The following is a 21,128-nucleotide window of genomic DNA, read 5'->3' as shown; positions in this document are numbered from 1 at the left end:
TTTTTTTTTTCTTTTTCTTCTTCTTCTTTTATCTCTTTATCTCTCTCTCTTTTTTTTCTCTCTCTCTCTCTCCATCATTATCTCCATCTCCCTCACCCACTCGCGCCGTCTTGGCTTCAGATAACAAGCCCGTTAGGTTAGGTCAGGTCGTTCTCATTATTAAATACAAAACGACCCCATTATGTATAAAACTACCGCTGTTTCTCCTTTTATTGGATATTAGGGTATGTACCCACGTACCGAATTACATGTACATCCGCCATTTGCAGATACATTAAACTCTCTGATATTATTTTTGTAACGTGTAACCCTATATTTTATCCAAATGCCAAAATTACATGTACCATTTCCTCTTCCTATTCAAAATGTACTCTGTGCTATTACCATACAATATACTATGCAATATTTGAACTTATTGCCAAATGAAATATGTAATTCCTTTTTCCCCCATATAAAGGTAATCTCTACAACAGCCATGTATATTGAATTCTATTATTTTTTCTGCTACATTAACTCGCATCTTCCACTTTTTTTCTCTTTTTTTCCACCATTGCCAGTAGCATATAAAACATACTTTACATATTTTACATGACTTATCTTATTACATGAGAGAAAAAAAAGTATATTTCTTTATCTATTACATGGAATTCCATTGCGTTCTTTACTCTATTACATGAGGATATCGTTATATATTTTCCCATTACATGAAAAACACATATGTACCTTTTTCTAGTACAAAATGTAAACCTTATTCGACTTTATTTATTACACTAAAAAAATTGTATACCTTCCCCTATTTTATGAGAAAAAATCCATATATTTTTTCCCTATTACACGATAAAAAATATGTATAAAGATTTCCCTATTACACAAATATATATATATATGCCTTTCCCAATTACACCAGAAAACTCCTATATACCTTTACCCATTACAAAACTAAACCCTTAACACACCCTTCCCATGACAAAAGAATACAACACACTTCTCCCATTACAAAACGAAACCCTTAACACACCTTTTTCCATTACAAAACAAAACCCTTAACACACCTTTCCCCATAACAAAACAATACCCTTAACACACCCTTCCCATGACAAAACAATACCCTTAACACACCTTTCCCATTAGAAAACCAAACCCTTAACACACCTTTCCCCATAACAAAACAATACCCTTAACACACCTTTCCCATGACAAAACTAAACCCTCAACACACCTTTCCCCACGACAAAAGAATACAACACACCCTTCCCAATAACAAAAGAATACCCTTAACACACCCTTCCCCATTTCAAAACAATACCTTTAGCACACCTTTTCCCATTACAAAAGAATACCCTCAACACACCCTTCCCATTACAAAACAATACCCTTAACACACCTTTCCCCATGACAAAAGAATACAACACACCTTTCCCCATAACAAAAGAATACCCTTAACACACCTTTCTCCATTACAAAACAAAACCCTTAACACACCTCTCCCCACAACAAAAGGATACAAAACACCTTTCCACAATACAAAAAAAATACCCTTAACACACCTCTCCCATTACAAAACGAAACCCTTAACACACCCTTCCCATGACAAAACTAAACCCTTAACACACCTTTCCCCATGACAAAAGAATACAACACACCTTTCCCATTACAAAACAATACCCTTAACACACCTTTCCCCATAACAAAACAATACCCTTAACACACCTTTCCCCATTACAAAAGAATACCCTTAACATGCCTTTCCCATGACAAAACTAAACCCGTATCACACCTTTCCCCATGACAAGAGAATACCCTTAACACACTTTTCCCCGTGACAAAAGAATACAACACACCTTTCCCCAATACAAAACAATACCCTTAACACACCTTTCCCCATGACAAAACTAAACCCTTAACACACCTTTCCCCGTGACAAAACTAAACCCTTAACACACTTTTCCCCGTGACAAAAGAATACACTTAACACACCCTTCCCCATAACAAAAGAATACAACACACCCTTCCCCATAACAAAACAATACCCTTAACACACCTTTTCCCATTACAAAAGAATACCCTCAACACACCCTTCCCATGACAAAACAATACCCTTAACACACCTTTCCCCATGACAAAAGAATACAACACACCTTTCCCCATAACAAAAGAATACCCATAACACACCTTTCTCCATTACAAAACAAAACCCTTAACACACCTTTCCCCATGACAAAACTAGACCCTTAACACACCTTTCCCCATGACAAACCTAGACCCTTAACACACCCTTCCCATAACAAAACCAAACCCTTAACACACCTTTCCCCATAACAAAAGAATACCCATAACACACCTCTCCCCACGACAAGAGAATACCCATCCACACGACCGCCCTTTTCCGTAAGAGGATCCCCGAATCTCGCCCTTACAGCATGAACGCGTGGCAGGGGAGAGAGTCACATGGAAGGGTCTTGAGTCGAGGCTGCGGTACCTGCCAGAGAAGACTCAGGATTATGGCACCTTGCACTGCTGGGCGAGCAATGCCGTCGGGAACCAGAAGGAGCCCTGTGTCTTCACCGTCAAGCCTGCAGGTAAGGGGGTGGTTTAGGTTTGTGGGGGGGTGTGGGGGTGGATGGGGTGGGGGGAAGAAAGTGGGTGGGAGTGGGGGAGGGGAGGAAGGGGAAGGAGGGAGGGGGTGGAGGTGGGGAAGGGGGGTGTTTGGGGGAGGGGGAGGGGAAGGGGGTGTGGGAGGGGTGCGTGTGTGTGTGTGTTTGGGGGAGGGGGGTGCGTGTGTGTGTGGGGAGGTGGGAAGGTGGAGGGGGTGTTTGTGTTTGTGTTTGGGGGAGGTGGGGGTGCGAGTGTGTGTGTTTGTGGGGGTGTGGGATGCGTGTGTGTGTGTTGGAGGGGGAGGGTGCGTGTGTGTTTGTTGATTTGCTGTGTTGTATTTTTTTATAGTTTTTCAAATACATCAGTGAGTTTAATTATTAGGATTGCGCATAGTTTTAGTTATGTTTGTTGTATATTCTTGTTTTTTGTTTTGTTTCGTTTTTATTGCAGTGGTTATATTTTTCATATCCTTTTTTCTTTCTTTCTTTCTTTATTCATTTTTTTCATTTTTCAATTTTCAGATGAAAATAATGACAATTTTAATGAAGTGAGTAAATAATAAAAACATAACATAAGATTGCTGAGAAGATATATGTAGCTCTATATACATTTGACACTTCAATGAACAAAATCGTTCTCTACGCTTCATTTTCATAATTTCATAGTTGCTTTCCGATAGAAGGATTTTTTTTATATAAAAAAAGGCTTGGATACAGTTTTTGAACGAATTATGGAGCGAAATATATATGTATATGTGTGTGTGTGGGTGTGGATGTAGGTGTGGGTGTGTAGAGACATGAATGATAATATATATAGATATATATATATAGAGAGAGAGAGACAGAGACAGAGACAGAGACAGAGACAGAGACAGAGACAGAGACAGAGACAGAGACAGAGACAGAGACAGAGACAGAGACAGAGACACAGAGAGACACAGAGAGACACAGAGAGACACAGAGAGACACAGAGAGACACAGAGAGACACAGAGAGACACAGAGAGACACAGAGAGACACAGAGAGACACAGAGAGACACAGAGAGACACAGAGAGACACAGAGAGAGAGAGACACACATACACACACACACACACACACACACACACACACACACACACACACACACACACACACACACACACACACACACACACACACATATATATATATATATATATATATATATATATATATATATATATATATATATATATATATATATATATATATATATATACATATATATATGGTAATGGTGTTTTTCACGCCTATGTCAACCCGTATATATTTTCTATTGAAGGCGCGTTCAGGTGATATATCACAGGTAACCAAGCATATCCTTTTACACAGCATATTTCCCCGCACTCGTTTATTGTTTGTTGGTTTGTTCTTTGTAATCCGAAGAACAGCGTTTGACGTCAGCAGATCAGATTTTGTTTGTTTGTTTGTTTGTGCGCGTGGATTTTTTAACTTGTGACGTCAGCAGATCAGATTTTGTTTGTTTGTTTGTTTGTGCGCGTGGATTTTTTAACTTGTGACGTCAGCAGATCAGATTTTTTTGTTTGTTTGTGCGCGTGGATTTTTTAACTTGTAATTTATGTTTTTTTTTTTTTTTTTTTTTTTTTTTTTGGTAAGGATTGGTGAGTAAGTTGCGATTGTTATATTGCGAATAGAATTGCAATTGAAAGGAGTTTGTGATGTCAAAGTGATATGAGAAGATTCGAAAGGAAAAGTTGTTGCTTAGTGGTGTCAGCGGGAGATGAAGTCAGGGTAATACTCGTATTAAAATCAAAATGAAATTGTTACTTAGCTGAGAACATTTTTTTTTAGGGGGGGGGGGGTAAGGATATGTGGGCGAATTACACGTACACACACAAACACACATACACCCACGCACTTGCACACACTCACTCATTTACTCACACTCACTCACTCATTCACTCACTCACTAACACATAGACACAGACACACACACACACACACACACACACACACACACACACACACACACACACACACACACACACACACACACACACACACACACACACACACACATACACACATATACACACATGAGCATAGGCAAAGAGGATGATGGATGGAGAGAAAGAAGGAAAGAAGAGAAAAAAAGACAGGTAGACAGAGAAAGAGGGAATCACAGTGAGTAAGAGAGAGAGAGAGAGAAAGAAAAGAATAGAACAACACGCAAATAAAACCCGTAAGAGAGAGGGAGAGAGAGAGAGAAGACAAGAAAAGATAGGGAGAAGAAAAAGAGAAAAAAGGTGGATACATCACATGCAAATAAACAAGAGAGAGAGAGAGAGAGAAAGGGAGAGAGAGAGAGAAGAGAAAGAGAGAGAGAGAGAGAAGAGAAAGAGAGAGAGAGAGAAGAGAAAGAGAGAGAGAGGGGAGAGTGAGAGAAAGAGAGAGAAGTAGATAGAGAATACGCAAATAAGCCTGAAAGGGAAAGAGAAAGAAAGAGTAGAAAGAGCCCAAAGCAGATGAGCCTGATAATAAATAATAATAATAATAAATTATAATAAATAATAATTATAATAAATGATGATAAATAATAATAATAGATGATGATAGATAATGATAATAAATGATGATAAATGATAATAATGATTATAATAATAATAAATGATAATAAATAATAATAATGACAATAATAATAAATAATAATGATAATAATAATAATACATAATAATAATAATAGATAATAATAATAATAATAATAATAATAATAAAATGAGAAATGGATAACAAGACGATAGATCGCCTGGCCACTCCAGGAAAGCCCCCACCCACCCCCACCCCCACTCCCCCCACGCCCCACCCCCCCGTCGACCCCTTCTCCCTGGAGGAATCTTGGCTCCTGTTCAGTTATAATGAAGAGCACAAAGCAGGAGCCACTGTATATTTTTCTTTTTTCTTTTTTTTCATTCTTTTTTTTCTTTTTCTTCTTTTTCTTTTCTTTTTCTTTTTCTTTATCTTTTTTTTTTGTTTGTTTTGTTTTGTTTTTTGTTGTTGTTTTTGTTTTTATGTTTTTTTTTCCTTTTTTTACCCTTTTTTGTTTCTTTTTTTGCTTCTTTTTTCTTCCTTATTATCATCTTTTGTAGTCTTTTATCTCTTTACATATGCATAAATATATACATATATTCATACATACATACATACATACATATATATATAAATATATATATATATATATATATATATATATATATATATATATGTGCGTGTGCGTTTGCGTGTGCGTGTGCGTGTGCGTGTGCGTGTGCGTGCGTGCGTGCGTGTGTGTGCGCGTGTATGCGTGTGTATGTATGTATGTAGATAAGACGAATAAAAAAAAGCAATTTCAAAAAGATTGGACTCAGATTAGGACGCCTGGAGATAATAACGGAAAATAACGGAATTTATAGATGTACCCAATGACCTTAAATTTTCCTCCATTACCGGCAAAAGGGGGGGGGGGGGACTGTAAAGGAAGGGCTCAGGGGAATATGTCCTTACCAAGAATTTGTAAATGGGGTTTCCATTAGGTATTACTGAAGATAAAGGTAATATTGACCTCACCCTCCTCCTCCACCTCACCCTCCTCCTTCTCCCCTTCCATATCCTCCTCCTCCTCCTCCTCCTCCTCCTCCCTCACTCTCCTCTTCCTCCCCCTCCTTCTCCCCTTCCTCCTCCTCCTCCTCCCCTTCACCCTCCTCCTCCTCTTCCTCCCCTTCCACATCCTCCTCCCCTTCCCCTACTCTCCCCCCCCCCTTCCTCTCCCTCCTCCACCTCCCTCACCTTCCTCCTCCTCCTCCTCCTCCTCCTGCTCCTCCTGTTCCTCCTGCTCCTCCTCCTCCTCCCCCTCCTCCTCCTCCTCCTCCTTCCCCTTCCTCCTCCTCCTTCCCTTGCACACTTTGCAACAGAAATAGTACTGTAGCGAGGCCAGGCAATTGGCAAATGCAACATGGAGTGAGATGGAGACCAACATGACCAGGAGGAAAGTGGCATTCTTATATTCTTACTCATCGTGCAGCATTAAGGACGAGTGCATGACGGCATTCGAGGGAAAAATGAGCCTTACGCAGCCTTTGTGACGTGAATGGCCTGATGGAACTTTGTACATATTTGTTCCGGTTGCGATTTTGAATTAGAAGCGGTACCACGACTGAATGTTAAATGTTTTTTTTGTTTTAATTCTTTTCTTTTTCTTCTAATGTAGGAGGGAGAGACTCATGATATGAATGTGTAATGAGGAGAACGAGTCGTGTTAATGCAGGTCTACGAGAACAGGCAATTGACATGACGATGTGCGATGCGAGATGGAGAAACAAAAGTTATATAAAAAAAAATAAAATGTTCAGTGGAAAGCTTGCGTTGGGTGTGCACTGGTATATGGTGTCTATAGTGTGTACTCTGGTCTAGGATTATATATGTTTTTTGGTGGAATTTAGCTAGTTATTTGGTGCAGGACGAGTAGTATGTAGAACGGGTTAATATCAACATATGCTGATTGAATTAAGCCGGATATATGTCGCCTGTATGTATGATGTGTGTGTGTATGTGCATGTGTGCGTGTGGGTGTGCCTGTGTGTCTGTATCTGTGTGTGGGGGGGGGCTGTGGCTGTGTGTGTGTTTGTGTGCTTGTGTGTGTGTGAGTGTGTGTGTGTGTGTGTGTGTGTTTGTGTATGTGTGTGTGTATGTGTGTGTGTGTGTGTGTGTGTGTGCGTGTGTGTGTGTGTGTGTGAGTTATGGAGGGAAATGACATTAACAACGTTAGTCATAACAGGAAAGAAAATACATAACATAATCCCATAAAATTTATCATAATGAAGATGATGATGACATACGACCTGGAATTACCTAAACTATAGAATTAGATCATTTTCAACACTCAAACTATAGAATTAGATCCTCTTCAACACACAAACTATAGAATTGGATACTTTTCGATACACAAACTATAGAATTAGATCGTTTTCAACACTCGAACAATATTTCGCTCCCTGCACTACACTACATCCCAGATCACGCAATAGTTATGGAGAGAAATTGATGATTGAGAAACCCCCTTTTTCCCAATACCTCGACCTTGGATGACATTAGCAGGTTTTATAAAAGAGGTGCTTGGGTTACCCTTTTAGTGTCGCAAAATAAGTCCAATGTGCGAACAAAAAAACATAAACTAAATGGGGTTTTGTCGAAAAATAAGTTCGAACAAAAAAAACATAAACGAAATGGTTTTTTTTTTTAATTGCTTTTTATAGCGTGATGTGTAGCTCTTTGTATAAACCTGCTGAACGCGAGGGTAGGAGAGTATTGTTATTGTTATTGATTATCAGGGTTGTTTTAATTGTTTCGGTCACTGTAGTCAGTATGGTTTTGATTGTGAGTATTATCTTATTCATCATCAATGTTGTTAGTATTGTCATTATTATTATCGTTGTTATCATCATTCTTTTTATTGCTGTTGTTGTTATTATCACTATTAGTAATAGCATTAGTATTTGTAGTAATAGTAGTAATAGTATTGTTAGTGGTGGTGGTTTTCATATCATCACCATCATCATCATCATCATCATCATCATCATCATCATCATCATCATCATCATCATCATCACTACTGTAGCTACCAGCATCTGTATTTTATTTGGCGACAACATACACACACACACACATGTACAAAACACACACACACACACACACACACACACACACACACACACACACACACACACACACACACACCTCTCCTCCCACACACACACGAGCCACACGCCACAATCATACACAAACACACAAAATTAATCCCTATTTCCCCTCCATTTCACCCCCCCCTTCTCCCCCTAGGTGTCCCCTCAGCCCCCCTCAACTGCACGGTCAGCAATCAAACCTGGGAAAGCGTCGAGGTGACCTGTGGTGACCTGCCTTCCGTCTACGGGTCACGGCCAGGTCAAGGTCACAGCGGGGTCACCGGGGGAGCGGGGGGAGGTCACGGGCCGGTCCTGTTGCCTACCCCAAGCGCCCCAGCTGAGTTGCAAGACGCTGACAAACCAAGATATCTGGTGACGGTGCACGAGAGGCTGTCCAAGGCTGTGACGCATAATTTCTCAGGTGTGTGACGTCATGTCGTGGTTGGCTTTTTTTTTTCTTTTTCTTTTCTTTTCTTTTCTTTTCTTTTCTTGATTTTTTGATGTTCTGAAAGTCTTGTGTATTTTTAAGTATTTTTAGGCTTAATGTTCTAGAAGTCTTGTGTATTTCTATATATTTTTAGACTTAATCTTCTAAAAGTCTTGTATATAAATATATATATATATATATATATATATATATATATATATATATATATATATATATATATATTTGTGTTATTTTCAAAAAGTCTTCATATTTTTATAATCATTTATATTCTAAGAGTATGTATTTTTTATTCATACTCTTAAACGCTATTGTAGTTTTTATCCTGAATGCTACAAGTCTTTTTCATAGTAAATCTTTGTGTTTTGTCTTATGTTCACTATTTTAACTGTTCGTCTGTTAGCGGGGGGGGGGGATAGAAGGCAGAGCTGTAAAGGGGAGGGGGTGAAGTTTTCAGTTCTCTAGGCCAGTGGTTCTCAAACTTTTCACCAGGACGTCCTCTCTGGTGATTGGTCTTTACCTCCACTCTCTCTCTCTCTCTCTCTCTCTCTCTCTCTCTCTCTCTCTCTCTCTCTCTCTCTCTCTCTCTCTCTCTCTTTCTCTCTCTCTCTCTCTCTCTCTCTCTCTCTCTCTCTCCCTCTCTCTCTCTCTCTCTCTCTCACTCTCTCTCTCTCTCTCTCTCCCTCTCCCTCTCCCTCTCCCTCTCCCTCTCCCTCTCCTCCTCTCCCTCCCTCCCTCCCTCCCTCCCTCCCTCACTCCCTCTCTCCCTCCCTTTCTCCCTCCCTCTCTCCCTCCCCCAACACTCTTCATATTTTCAACTAGATTATTAAAAAGCCTTCTTAGGCTATAAGGAAACAAATACCCCAAAAATGCGAGTTTTAGTCTTCCTATCGAACAAATACTTTTTGTTTGACCAATAATCTATGTAAAAACTGTAAGGAAAAGATCACCCATAATCCGAGAATTGTTTACTACCCCCCCCCCCCTTGACTACCAGTTTAAGAATCATTGATCTAGACCAGGGGTTCCCAACCAAGGGGGTCATAGGGTACTTTCTGGGGACCATAGAATATGAAAACATGTCAAATTAAGCTATATGTCACCTCACCTTTCATATAATTATCTCTCACATATCAATGAATTGGGAATGTTCAATAAAGTGATCTCGGTCTATAACTACTAGCACCATGACCCTATTCATAACTAGTAATAACTTAATCTAAAAAAAAAGATAACAGTGAACGGGGATGATGATTAAATATTGGTCGAGGAACAGCATGAACAATGTTGGGAAGTAATTGATCTAGACAGCGCCGTGTCTTTGTTTCTTCTTTATTGTCTTTTTGTTCATTGTCTTCAGGTATCACTTATTTAATTTATCACTTATTTAATTATCATTATTTATCACTTATTTAATTATCACTTATTTAATTGATCACTTATTTATTATCACTTATTTAATTGTCGTCAGCTATCACTTATTTATGTATCACTTATTATATAACTATCACTTATCACTTACTTATTTCATTACATTATGCGGATCCTGGAATAGAGCCTTTGTTACTTATCTGGAATTAAATATTTAGTTGTTGTTGTTGTTGTTGTTGTTGTATTAACATTATGCGGATCCTGGAATAGAGCCTTTGTTACTTATCTGGAATTAAATATTTAGTTGTTGTTGTTGTTGTTTTTGGAGGGTGTATATAGTTCACGTACCAAGCAAGAAGCCAATGTTTTCTTTTACCCATAACGTTACCTTGTGTAGTGCTATTTCTGTGTCAGGTTTTACTATTGCAGTGTTGCACTTTCGTGAGGACATGTTCTTGAGTTTTTACGGCTATGTTTTATGCCAGATGCGCACGTGTCTAATAATTCTTTTAAAAATACATGTTTACATTTATATACAGTGATGGAAACTCTGGACATGGTTGGTTCGGAAAAAAGCGACTATACTAGGAAACGTTTTTTTTTTCTTTTCATTTCCTTTTTTTCTCTTTCTCTTTGCTGTATTGCGTTAGTTCGTAAGCTCTCGTTGCTGTGTATTCATTTTTCAGGTTGATTGTCGATGTATAGCGTGCCACTTTTTTTTCTTTTTTTTCTCTTTTTTTGACTATTCTCGGAATACAGTCTGTTCGAACCTTTTTTTTTCTTTCTTTTTCTTTCTTTCCTTCCGCTACATTTTTACTGTTCTTTTATGTCATGCTGTAAATAATTAGCTCTTTCCACAAAGTTTTTCTTGCTGTTTTACTGTTGTATCTGTTGTTAGTGTTGTAGCTGTTGTTGCTGTTGTCATTTTGATTTATTTACAACGGGGCTACATTAACCCTTTGATGGTATTTTCAGTTACTTGTATACACTCATTGCCTACTTATTAATTGAGAAAGAGAACAGTCACGGAAAGCAGGAATTTAAAACATAAAAAAATAAAATAATATATATATATATATATAACCGTGACGAGAATTATATTCTAATAATAAAATATATCTTGTTTAACTCAGAAACTATCCTGTTTATAAAATGTGTCTCTATTTACATTTGTCTTATAGCTATGAGATATCCATGTTCTTTTAGAAACCTGTCAATATCCTATCCCGAAGACTTAAACTTAGAGTTACTTGTGACTATCCTACCTCTGATTATCCTATCTGAGACTATCCTACCTGTGACTATCCTATCCAGAAGACCTAAATTTAGAGTTACCTATAACTATCCTATCCCGAAGACCTATACTTAAGAATTATCTGTGACAATCCTACTTGTGACTATCCTACCTGAGACTATCCTATCGCGAAGACCTGTATTTACAGTTACCTGCGTCTATCCTATTCTGAAGACCTATATTTAAGAATTGGCTGCGACTATCCTACTTGTGACTATCCTATCTGTGACTATCCTGCCTGAGACTATCCTATCCAGAAGACCTAAATTTACAGTTACCTGCAACTATCCTATCGCGAAGACCTGTATTTACAGCTACCTGCGTCTATCCTATCCTGAAGACCTATATTTAAGAGCTATCCTACCTGTGCCTATCCTACCTGTGACTATCCTATCCAGAAGACCTAAATTTAGAGTTACCTGCAACTATCCTATCGCGAAGACCTGTATTTACAACTACCTGCGCCTATCCTATCCCAAAGACCTATATTTAAGAATTACCTGTGCCTATCCTACTTGTGACTATCCTACCTGTGACTATCCTATCCAGAAGACCTAGATTTAGAGTTACTTGCGCCTAATCTATCCTGAAGACTTATACCCAAGAATTGCCTGCGAACTGTCCTATCTGTGACTATCCTACCTGTGACTATCCTATCCAGAAGACCTGAATTTACAGTTACCTGCAACTATCCTATCGCGAAGACCTATATTTAAGAATTGGCTGCGAACTGTCCTATTCCTAAAACCAGAACCATTGTTGATGTAAACGAAATTCCAACTGTTCTTAATAACTATAATCCCTACTATCGATTCCTATCCCTTCCCCTATAATATCTATATAATATAATATAATATAATTACTATAATATCCAGATTCCTATCCCTTACCTGCCTGTGAAGTTGAGTTTGAACTTCTCTTTCGTCTATAAAATTGGTTTTCTTTCTTCCTTGCGTGTGAGGTAGGCTTTGAACTGTCCTTATGATTCATTCTAAATTCCTCGAAACAAAGTTCAAACTGTTCTTGATGTTCTTAATGCCTGTTTTATGATTATTTCTCGTTCATGTCAGTGTTTGGAATGTCGCTTTGTCCCTAAAATGTTGTCTTTTATCCTTTAGACTTTTCTTTAAACTCCCCCCACCCCCCAACTGTTCCTCTTTTCTTACTACTTACTTCGAACTTTTCTTTAAACTCCACCCCCCCTCCGTTCCTCTCCCCCCCCTTGAAAGTGACGTTCCTTAAACGCTTCGAACTCTCCTCTAACCTCCCCCCACCCCCCACCCCTCCGTTCCTCTCCCCCCCCCCCTTACAGACGACGTTCCCTAAACACTTCGAACTCTTCTCTAACCTCCTCCCCCACCCTCCCCTTCCGTTCCCCCCCTCCCCGCCGTTCCTCTCCCCCCTCCCCCTCTCTTACAGACGACGTTCCCTCAAACACAATTCGAACTCTTCTCTAACCACCTCCTTGATCGTCTCCCCCCACCCCCACCCCCCACCCCTCTATTACAGGTGACGTTCCCTCAAACACTCATCGAACTCTTCTCTAACCACCTCCTCCCCCGTTCTTCTCCCCCCAACCCACTCCTCTTTGCAGGCGACGTCGGGATGTTCGTGGTGAGCGGCCTGACCCCCGGGATCGACTACCTCATCACGGTGGTCAGGTTTAACAGTCACGGGAGGTCGGCGCCGATCACCCTCGAGGCGTTCACGCTGCGGACGGCGGAAAACAGGATGAGTTCGTATCCCCTACGAGTTTTTTGTTTGTTTTTTTTCTCTCTCTCTCTCTGTTTATCTTTTTTTCTCTCTCTCTGTTTATCTATTTTTTTCCTCTCTCTTTTTTTTGCTCTCTGTTTATTTTGTTTGTTTGTTTGTTTTTTCTCTTTCTCGGTTTTCCTTTTTTTTGCTCTCTTTCTTTTTTTTCTCTTTGTTTATCTTTTTGTTTGTTTTAGTTTTTCTTCTTATTATTGGTTTCTCGTTATCTTCTCTCTCTCTTTTTCTGATTCTCTTTCTCTTTTTCTTTCTTTCTTTCTTTCTTTCTTTCTTTCTTTCTTTCTTTCTTTCTTTCTCTCTCTCTCTCTCTCTCTCTCTCTCTCTCTCTCTCTCTCTCTCTCTCTCTCTCTCTCTCTCTCTCTCTCTCTCTTTCTCTTTCTCTCTCTCTCTCTCTCTCTCTCCTCTCCCTCTCCCTCTCCCTCCCTCTCCCTCTCCCTCTCCCCTCTCCCTCTCCCTCTCCCTCTCCCTCTCCCTCACTCGCTCCCTCTCCCTCTCTACCTTCTTCTTCTTCTTCTTCTTCTTTTTCTTCTTCTTCTTTTTCTTCTGCTTCTTCTTCTTCTTCATCTTCCTCTTCCACTTCCATTTTTTCTCCCCTCCCCCTTTTTTTCTTTCGTTTCTATTATAAACGAAGAAAAAAACTAAAACAAAATAGGGTAGACTTAAGAAAATTATACATTAAAGAAAACGGGAAACGAGAGGAGGACTGATGAATTACTGAGGTTATTACAACGATTAGCCCGGATTAGATAAAACAGATCATAACAGACCGTCAGTAAAGATAAAGGCTGGCCGTCAAGCTGATAAAGGCTGACGTGCTGTTAAAGCTGACGCGGAAATAACGATAAGATTAATCAGAGCAATTATCATAAGTAAATTTGACATAGGGGATTATACTGTTAGCAAGATCACCTGCAATGGCGAAGGGTATTATCGAATCTTAGGCTGATATAGAAGAGGGAGAGGGAGAGAGAGGGAGGGAGGGAGGGAGGGAGGGAGAGAGGGAGAGAGGAAGGGAGAGAGGGAGAGAGGAAGGGAGAGAGGGAGAGAGGGAGAGAGAGAGGGAGGGAGAGAGAGAGGGAGGGAGAGAGAGGAGAGAGAGAGAGAGGTATAGAGATAGTTTAAAGCCATATGCAAATTCGGTGATTTTACAGAATACCTTGGCATAACCGATCGCAAATTCGACAATAAAGTGACTGCTCCTTTGTACATTATTCATATTTTATCCCGTAAAAATTCTCTTTGGTACCTTCCACTCCCTGCCTTGGTATCGGGACCAAGATTGTGTGTGGGGGGTGGGGGGCGGTACCAACGCATAATCCCAACTTAAATGTGTACTAGAGGGTGAGATACCAAAAAATAATAATAATAATAATAAAATAAAAAGATTACACCGATACCAAAATCGTCGTAATCGGTTCTGCGAAGGTACTGTATAAAAAAATGATCGTAGATTTATAACCAGTTGATGTAGGTTAGTGAACGGTAGATGGTAGATGGTGAAATGAATAATCCAAATGAAATAATGATCAGGAATACAGAATGATAAAAGGAGAAATACTAACAATTAAGAAAGGTAAAGACAAAAAAAATACTACGAACAGAGTATGATAAAAAGGAAAAAAGTACAATTGATAAAGAATGATAGAGAAAAAAAATCACAATAGATAATTGATGAAAAAATACAGTAATAACGAGTAATAAAAGGAAATACCATTTAACAAACAACGATAACTACATAAACAAGCCATTAAACTTAACAAGCCTCTCCCCCCCCCTCCACCCCCCACAGGAGAAAAGGACGAGGCCGGCGACAGCGCCGTCTTGGGCGTGGTCGCAGGCGTCGTGGGCGCCGTCCTCGTGCTGGTGGTCGTCGCCGTCATCATCACCCTGAGATCCCGCCGCCCACGCTCCTCCACGCCCACGAAGAGCACCCACTTGCCTTCGGGAGAGGCGTCAGAGGGCGGCGACGTGGTGGGGCTGGACCATCCCGACCTGCTGGAGGCGAAGGCGCACGTGGGTCAGCCCGCGCCGTACAGGGCGGCCGAGGTCACGCAGGCGGTGAGTGGGCGTGGCGAGGGGCGGGGCGAGGGGCGGCCCCGCTCGTCGGCTTTTGGCCTTTCGTCCGGTTTCGTTGGTCCTGGTTTGGCCTGACTGTCTGTGTCTGTGTGGCTCTTTCTTGATTGATTGATTTCTCTCTCTTTCTCTTTCTTTCTTACTTTCTTACTTCTCTCTCTCTTTCTCTTTCTTACTTCTCTCTCTCTCTCTCTTTCTTACTTCTCTCTCTCTCTCTCTTTCTTACTTCTCTCTCCCTCTCTCTCTCTCTCTCTCTCTCTCTCTCTCTCTCTCTCTCTCTCTCTCTCTCTCTCTCTCTCTCTCTCTCTCTCTCTCTCCCTCTCTCTCTCTCTCTCTCTCTCTTCTCTCTCTTTTTCTCCTTCTCTCTTTTTCTCCTTCTCTCTTTCTCTTTTCCTCTCTTTCTCTCTTCCCTTCTCTCTCTCTTCCTCTTTCTCTCTCTTCGTCTTTCTCTCTCTTCCTCTTTCTCTCTCTCTCTCTCCCTCTTTCTCTTTCTCTTTCTCTTTCTCTTTCTCTTTCTCTTTCTCTTTCTCTTTCTCTTTCTCTTTCTCTCTCTCTCTCTCTCTCTCTCTCTCCCCCCATCTCTCTCTCTCCATCTCTCTCTCTCATCTCTCTCTCTCCATCTCTCTCTCTCCATCTCTCTCTCTCCATCTCTCTCTCTCCATCTCTCTCTCTCTATCTCTCTCTCTCTCTCTCGTCCTCTCTCTCTCTCTCGCTTTCTTTTACTCTCTCTCTCTCTCTCTCTCTCTCTCTCTATATATATATATATATATATATATATATATATATATATATATATATATGATATATATCTTCCTCTCTCTTCCTCTCTCTCTTTTCCGCTCTCTCTCTCATTCATATTTCCTCCTTCCATATCTCCAATTTGCGCATAGATAACACCCAATTTCTCCCTCCCCTCCCGCAGCTCCTGTCCCAGAGTCGACCGCTGGAGGAAGATGCCCTGACTCCTGCCTCCGTTTCCCCCACCGCCCATATGGAGTACCTGCCTTGCGAGGGCTCCGACTCCATTTCCCCCACGGTGAGGCCCCATCCACGGCTCTACGTGCGCGCAGAGGGACACAGCGGCCGCCAGGAGAGCTTCCTCTAAAGAGCTCCTTCTCCTGTAGCTGTTGGCGATTTTGGTGGCAGCGGTGGTCGTAGTGCTCACGTGACTGTTGGCTACGTCGTGCGAGGAAGTCTTATACATATATATTTTTTCGAGAAAGTTTGACCTCCCTCAACATTAACAGTTTGTATATGACGGTGTTCTTGGGTGTTGTTCCACGATTTTTACCGTGTTGTCTGCGGAGACGAGCAGCAACTTCCGAAAGACAGTCGGTGTTTACAAGAACCGTGAATTTTATCCGTGTTTTTTGGGTGTATAGTGGTTAACAGAGATTATTCCGATGCTTCACCTTAATGGAATGTTATTACTTATTATATTGTAAAAAAAAAGGGAAACTTTTATCAATTCAGTTTTCCTTTTTTTCGGTTTGGTCGCCCGTGTAAGTTTTATAAGTTTTGATAACGTCGATCAACACAAATTTTATCATTGAAGTTTAAGAATTTATGTATCATAGTTTATATATATCATATATAGATATATATGTATATAAATATATATACACATATACATATAAATATACATATATATATGAGAGAGAGAGAGAGAATCTATGGAATGTCTTTTGGAGATGAAAGATGAAAAAAAAAAATCCTTTGTAAAAATGGACTTATCTGGCTATATTTTTCGTAAGTAAAGTGTTTGTACATTAGTGGTAGTGGGACTGTTTCTGTTGGAATTTGTGGATGTTAGTACATTTTCTTTGTTAAGGCAAAGTTTCCATGCTCTAGAAGAAACCCCGTTGATATCAATTATTGTACATTGAGATGGAGAGAGAGAGCAGATTACCCCTTGCTTTTTTTGTGTCTACCTCTATGTGTACATAAGACCATTCTCCAACTAAACGGTGTACATATGGCTGTCCTTCCACTCACAAATGTACATATGTTTCTTTCTGCTATCATATGTATATAAATGTCCTTCCACTTCCATGTGTACATAATACTGGTTCTTCTCACAGAATAATGTGAAATGTACATATATCTGTCCTTCCAATAATCAAGAATATAATCATATACATATATTCAACAAGATTTGGCCAATTTATGCGTAGGGAAACGATGAGTATGGTTATGGTTATGAGTTGTTTAAAGGGAGAGATGATCTATTTCTTGTAACAATTTCCTAGTCTGTCTTCCTGTTTTTATTATTATTATTATTTTATTTTATTTTTTTATTTTTTTATTTATTTATTTATTTTTTTTTTTTTTTTTTTTTTTTTTTTTTTTTTTTTTTTTTTTACCTTTCGTTGCTTCGTGAGTTTGTTTTTTTCATCTACCTTTCATTTTGTACTTTATTGCATTTTCTTCTCTCTCTCTCTCTTTCGGCTATCTATTCTAGTTTATTTGTCTCTTCTTCCTTGTCCATATTTTCCCCTCTTCCTCTTGTCAACCCCTCTTCTGTTCGTTTTTCTATCTTCCTTCCCTTCTCCCCTTCTCTTTTCACTCCTTACTCTACTCTCCTCTCCTCCCCCATACATCCCCAAACCATATTTAACCACCTTTTACTTTATTCCTTCTACGTCTTCCTTATTTATTCACCTCCCCTGTGCCTCATTTCCATTCCCATATTTCATTTTCATTTCCATTATCTCCCCGTGATTATAGTCTTGCGTGCAATCAGCTCTCGTGGATTTTTTATTTTGCTTGACGCGTCTGTGATGTAGTTATTTGTATTATGTCCTGCTTATCTGTGGAGGCTAATGATATTTTTTGTTTGTTGTTGTTTTTATTTGTTTTGTTTGTTTTGTTTTCTGTCTTATTTTCATTTCTTTCAAAAAGTCGCTTGTTTTTTATGTTTTGTATTTTTTTTTTTTTTATTCTTGTTTTTTTATTTTTGCGTCTTTTTTCTAATCGTTTTTTTTTCTCTTTCATTTCTTTTAAAAATCGCTTGTTTTGTTGTTGTTGTTGTTTTTTTTACTTTTCTTCTCGTTTTTTTTTTTGCGTCTTTTTTAAAATCTTTTAGCGTGTTTTATGTCACTTTTTGTCGTTTTTTCTCTCTTTCTCGCCTCCGCCTCTCCTCTCTTCTCTTTCTCTATTATTTTCTATTTTTTTATCCTCCTCTTCGCCTTCCTTTATGCTCTTCCATCCCTTCTCATCTTTCCTCCTTATCTCTTCTTTATCTCTCTCTTCTTCGCCTCACTCTCGCCTCTCTTCTCTTTTCTCTATCTTATCTTTATCTCCCTCTTCCTGTCTCTCCCCCTTCGCCCCTATTCTTTCTTCCCTTATCTCCTCTTTATCTCTCCCTTCCTCTATGTCCCACCTTCGCCTCAGCTCTCTCCTCCCTACCTCCTCTCTACCTTTCTTTCTTTTTATCTCCGCTATATCTCTCACATCTCTATCTCCTATTTATCTCCCTCCCTTCTTTATCTACTCTTTATCTCCTCTTTATCTCCCTCTCCTCTATGCTTCCCTCTTTCGCCTCTCCTCTATGCCTCCTCTCAGTCTCCTCTTTAACTCCCTCTCCTCTCTATCTCCTCTTTATCTCCTATTTATCTCTCCCTTCTTTCTCCCCTCTCTATCTCCTCTTTACCTCCCTCTCCTCAATGCTTCCCTCTCCTCTCTATCTCCTCTTTATCTCCTATTTATCTCCCTCCCTTCTTTATCTACTCTTTATCTACTCTTTATCTCCTCTTTATCTCCCTCTCCTCTATGCTTCCCTCCTTCGCCTCTCCTCTATGCCTCCTCTCTGTCTCCTCTTTAACTCCCTCTTCTCTCTATCTCCTCTTTATCTCCTATTTATCTCCCTCCCTTCTTTCTCCCCTCTCTATCTCCTCTTTACCTCCCTCTCCTCAATGCTTCCCTCTCCTCTCTATCTCCTCTTTATCTCCTATTTATCTCCCTCTCCCTTCTTTCTCTACTCTTTATCTCCTCTTTATCTCCCTCTCCTCTGTACTTCCCTCTTTCGCCTCTCCTCTATGCCTCCCACTTTCGGTTCTCCTCTCTATCTCCTCTTTATCTCCCTCTCCTCTATGCTTCCCTCCTTCGCCTCTCCTTCCCACGGGAATGATTTAAGTTTCGTCATCATCGTTGCCTCGATCGATGTCGGATTAGAAGCGGATACCGAGCTCCTTGTACCCGCTTTGTTGTGTATTTGTTATCGTCTTCTATCTCTGCCATCCTTCTCTTCTTTGGGTTTGTTTGTTTGTTCGTGGTTTGGTTTATGTCTTGGGTCTTTGTTTTTGTTTTTGTTTTTTGTTTTTTTGTGTTTGTTAGGTTTGATTTTTGGGTTTGTTTGTTATTTGTTTGTCTCTGTTTATTGTTATTATTATATTTTTTCATTTTTTGATCATTATCTTTATTATTATTGGCTTTGTTATTGTTGATTATAGTTTTGTTCTTATTGTTATCAATAGAATTATTATTGTTACTGTTATTATCATTATTATTGTTATTATTACCATTATTATTATTATTATTATTGTTGTTGTCGTTATTATCACTATCATCATCATTATTATCATTATTACTATCATTATTTTTGTTATTAGTATCGTTGTCATTGTTATTTTTATTATTGTTATTGTGAGTTCCTGTCTTCCGTTTTTACTTTAATTTAACCTATTTTCTTATGTATTTTTTCCTTGATTCCTCTCCCATTTTCTTTAACACTTTTTGTTTTCGGTTTTCATTTCTTTAGCACATTATGTCTCCCATTTCTCTCTTTCGTTTTCTTCTTCTTCTTCTTCTTTACTCTGTATGTGTGTGTGTATGTGTGTGTGTGTGTGTGTGTGTGTGTGTGTGTGTGTGTGTGTGTGTGTGTAAGTGTGTGTGTGTGTGTGTGTGTGTGTGTTTTATTTTAGCTGTCAGTCGATTGCAAATGTGATATTATTCTTAAATAATCATAATCACAAATTATATCTTGATAATTTTATGAGAGATATTCAGTACTATTCCTCATTTTTTTCTGTTTTTTGTGTAAATAGTGAAAAAGAAGTGAAGAAGTGTGTCATCTTAGCCGGGGTGTCATGAGACGAAGTGAATGAATTGCGCGCTGGTGAGCCGTGTCATGTCGAACACACGCACACGCACACGCACACGTACACGTAAACGTAAACGTACACGTACACGCACACGCACACGCACACGTACACGCACACGCACACGCACACGCACACGCACACGCACACGCACACCACACACACACACACACACACACACACACACACACACACACACACACACACACACACATATATATATATATATATATATATATATATATATATATATATATATATATATATACAGTGTGTGTGTGTGTGTGTGTGTGTGTGTGTGTGTGTGTCTGTATTTTGTTCCTGCAGGGCAGACTAAGGTAATCTTCCCTCTGAAGTCTTAGCTGTCAATGTTATTCTTTGCACAAATACATTTGATAAACATTGTAGCTTAAATTTTATTCTCTTCTCTACTTCACTTGGCACTTTTCGAGACAGAGAGAAGAGATCGAGAAAGAAACGGGGAACAAGCAAGGGAGCGATAGAAAGAGAATATATGATAGTCACACTTCCTTTTGAGACAAAGAAACACTTCAAAACTCACTTCGTTTGTGCCAGGTTTCCATGACAGAAATTCCTACAAGTGTTATCCGTGTGTGTGTGTGTGTGTGTGTGTGTGTGTGTGTGTGTGTGTGTGTGTGTGTGTGTGTGTGTGTGTGTGTGTGTGTGTGTTCGTTCGTGCGCCGAGCGTCCGTGTCCGTGTCTGACATCCAACGGCAAGTCATAAGATACACACACTTCAAAAAAAAAAAAAAAAAAAAGTGACGTCA

At 39.5% G+C, this 21,128-nt stretch overlaps 1 protein-coding gene across 1 annotated transcript in view; it reads left to right on the top strand.

Annotated features, from left to right (window-relative positions):
• The window catches only part of LOC113805614 (hemicentin-1), a 99,063-nt gene extending 81,596 nt beyond the window's left edge, over positions 1-17,467 (top strand). Inside the window, exons 11-15 of the mRNA XM_070137512.1 lie at positions 2,420-2,579; positions 8,446-8,709; positions 12,993-13,133; positions 14,958-15,226; positions 16,164-17,467. Of these exons, the coding sequence (XP_069993613.1) occupies positions 2,420-2,579; positions 8,446-8,709; positions 12,993-13,133; positions 14,958-15,226; positions 16,164-16,346 (1,017 nt within the window). The 3' untranslated portion in view covers positions 16,347-17,467. The remainder of the gene's footprint in view (positions 1-2,419; positions 2,580-8,445; positions 8,710-12,992; positions 13,134-14,957; positions 15,227-16,163) is intronic.
• Positions 17,468-21,128: the final 3,661 nt, after the last annotated feature.

This window comes from Penaeus vannamei, chromosome 23, assembly GCF_042767895.1.
Source record: "Penaeus vannamei isolate JL-2024 chromosome 23, ASM4276789v1, whole genome shotgun sequence".
In the NCBI taxonomy this organism is placed as follows: Eukaryota; Metazoa; Arthropoda; class Malacostraca; order Decapoda; family Penaeidae; genus Penaeus; species Penaeus vannamei.
Note: the sequence above shows the minus strand (reverse complement) of the source record. Positions and strands in the feature narration are given on the sequence as shown.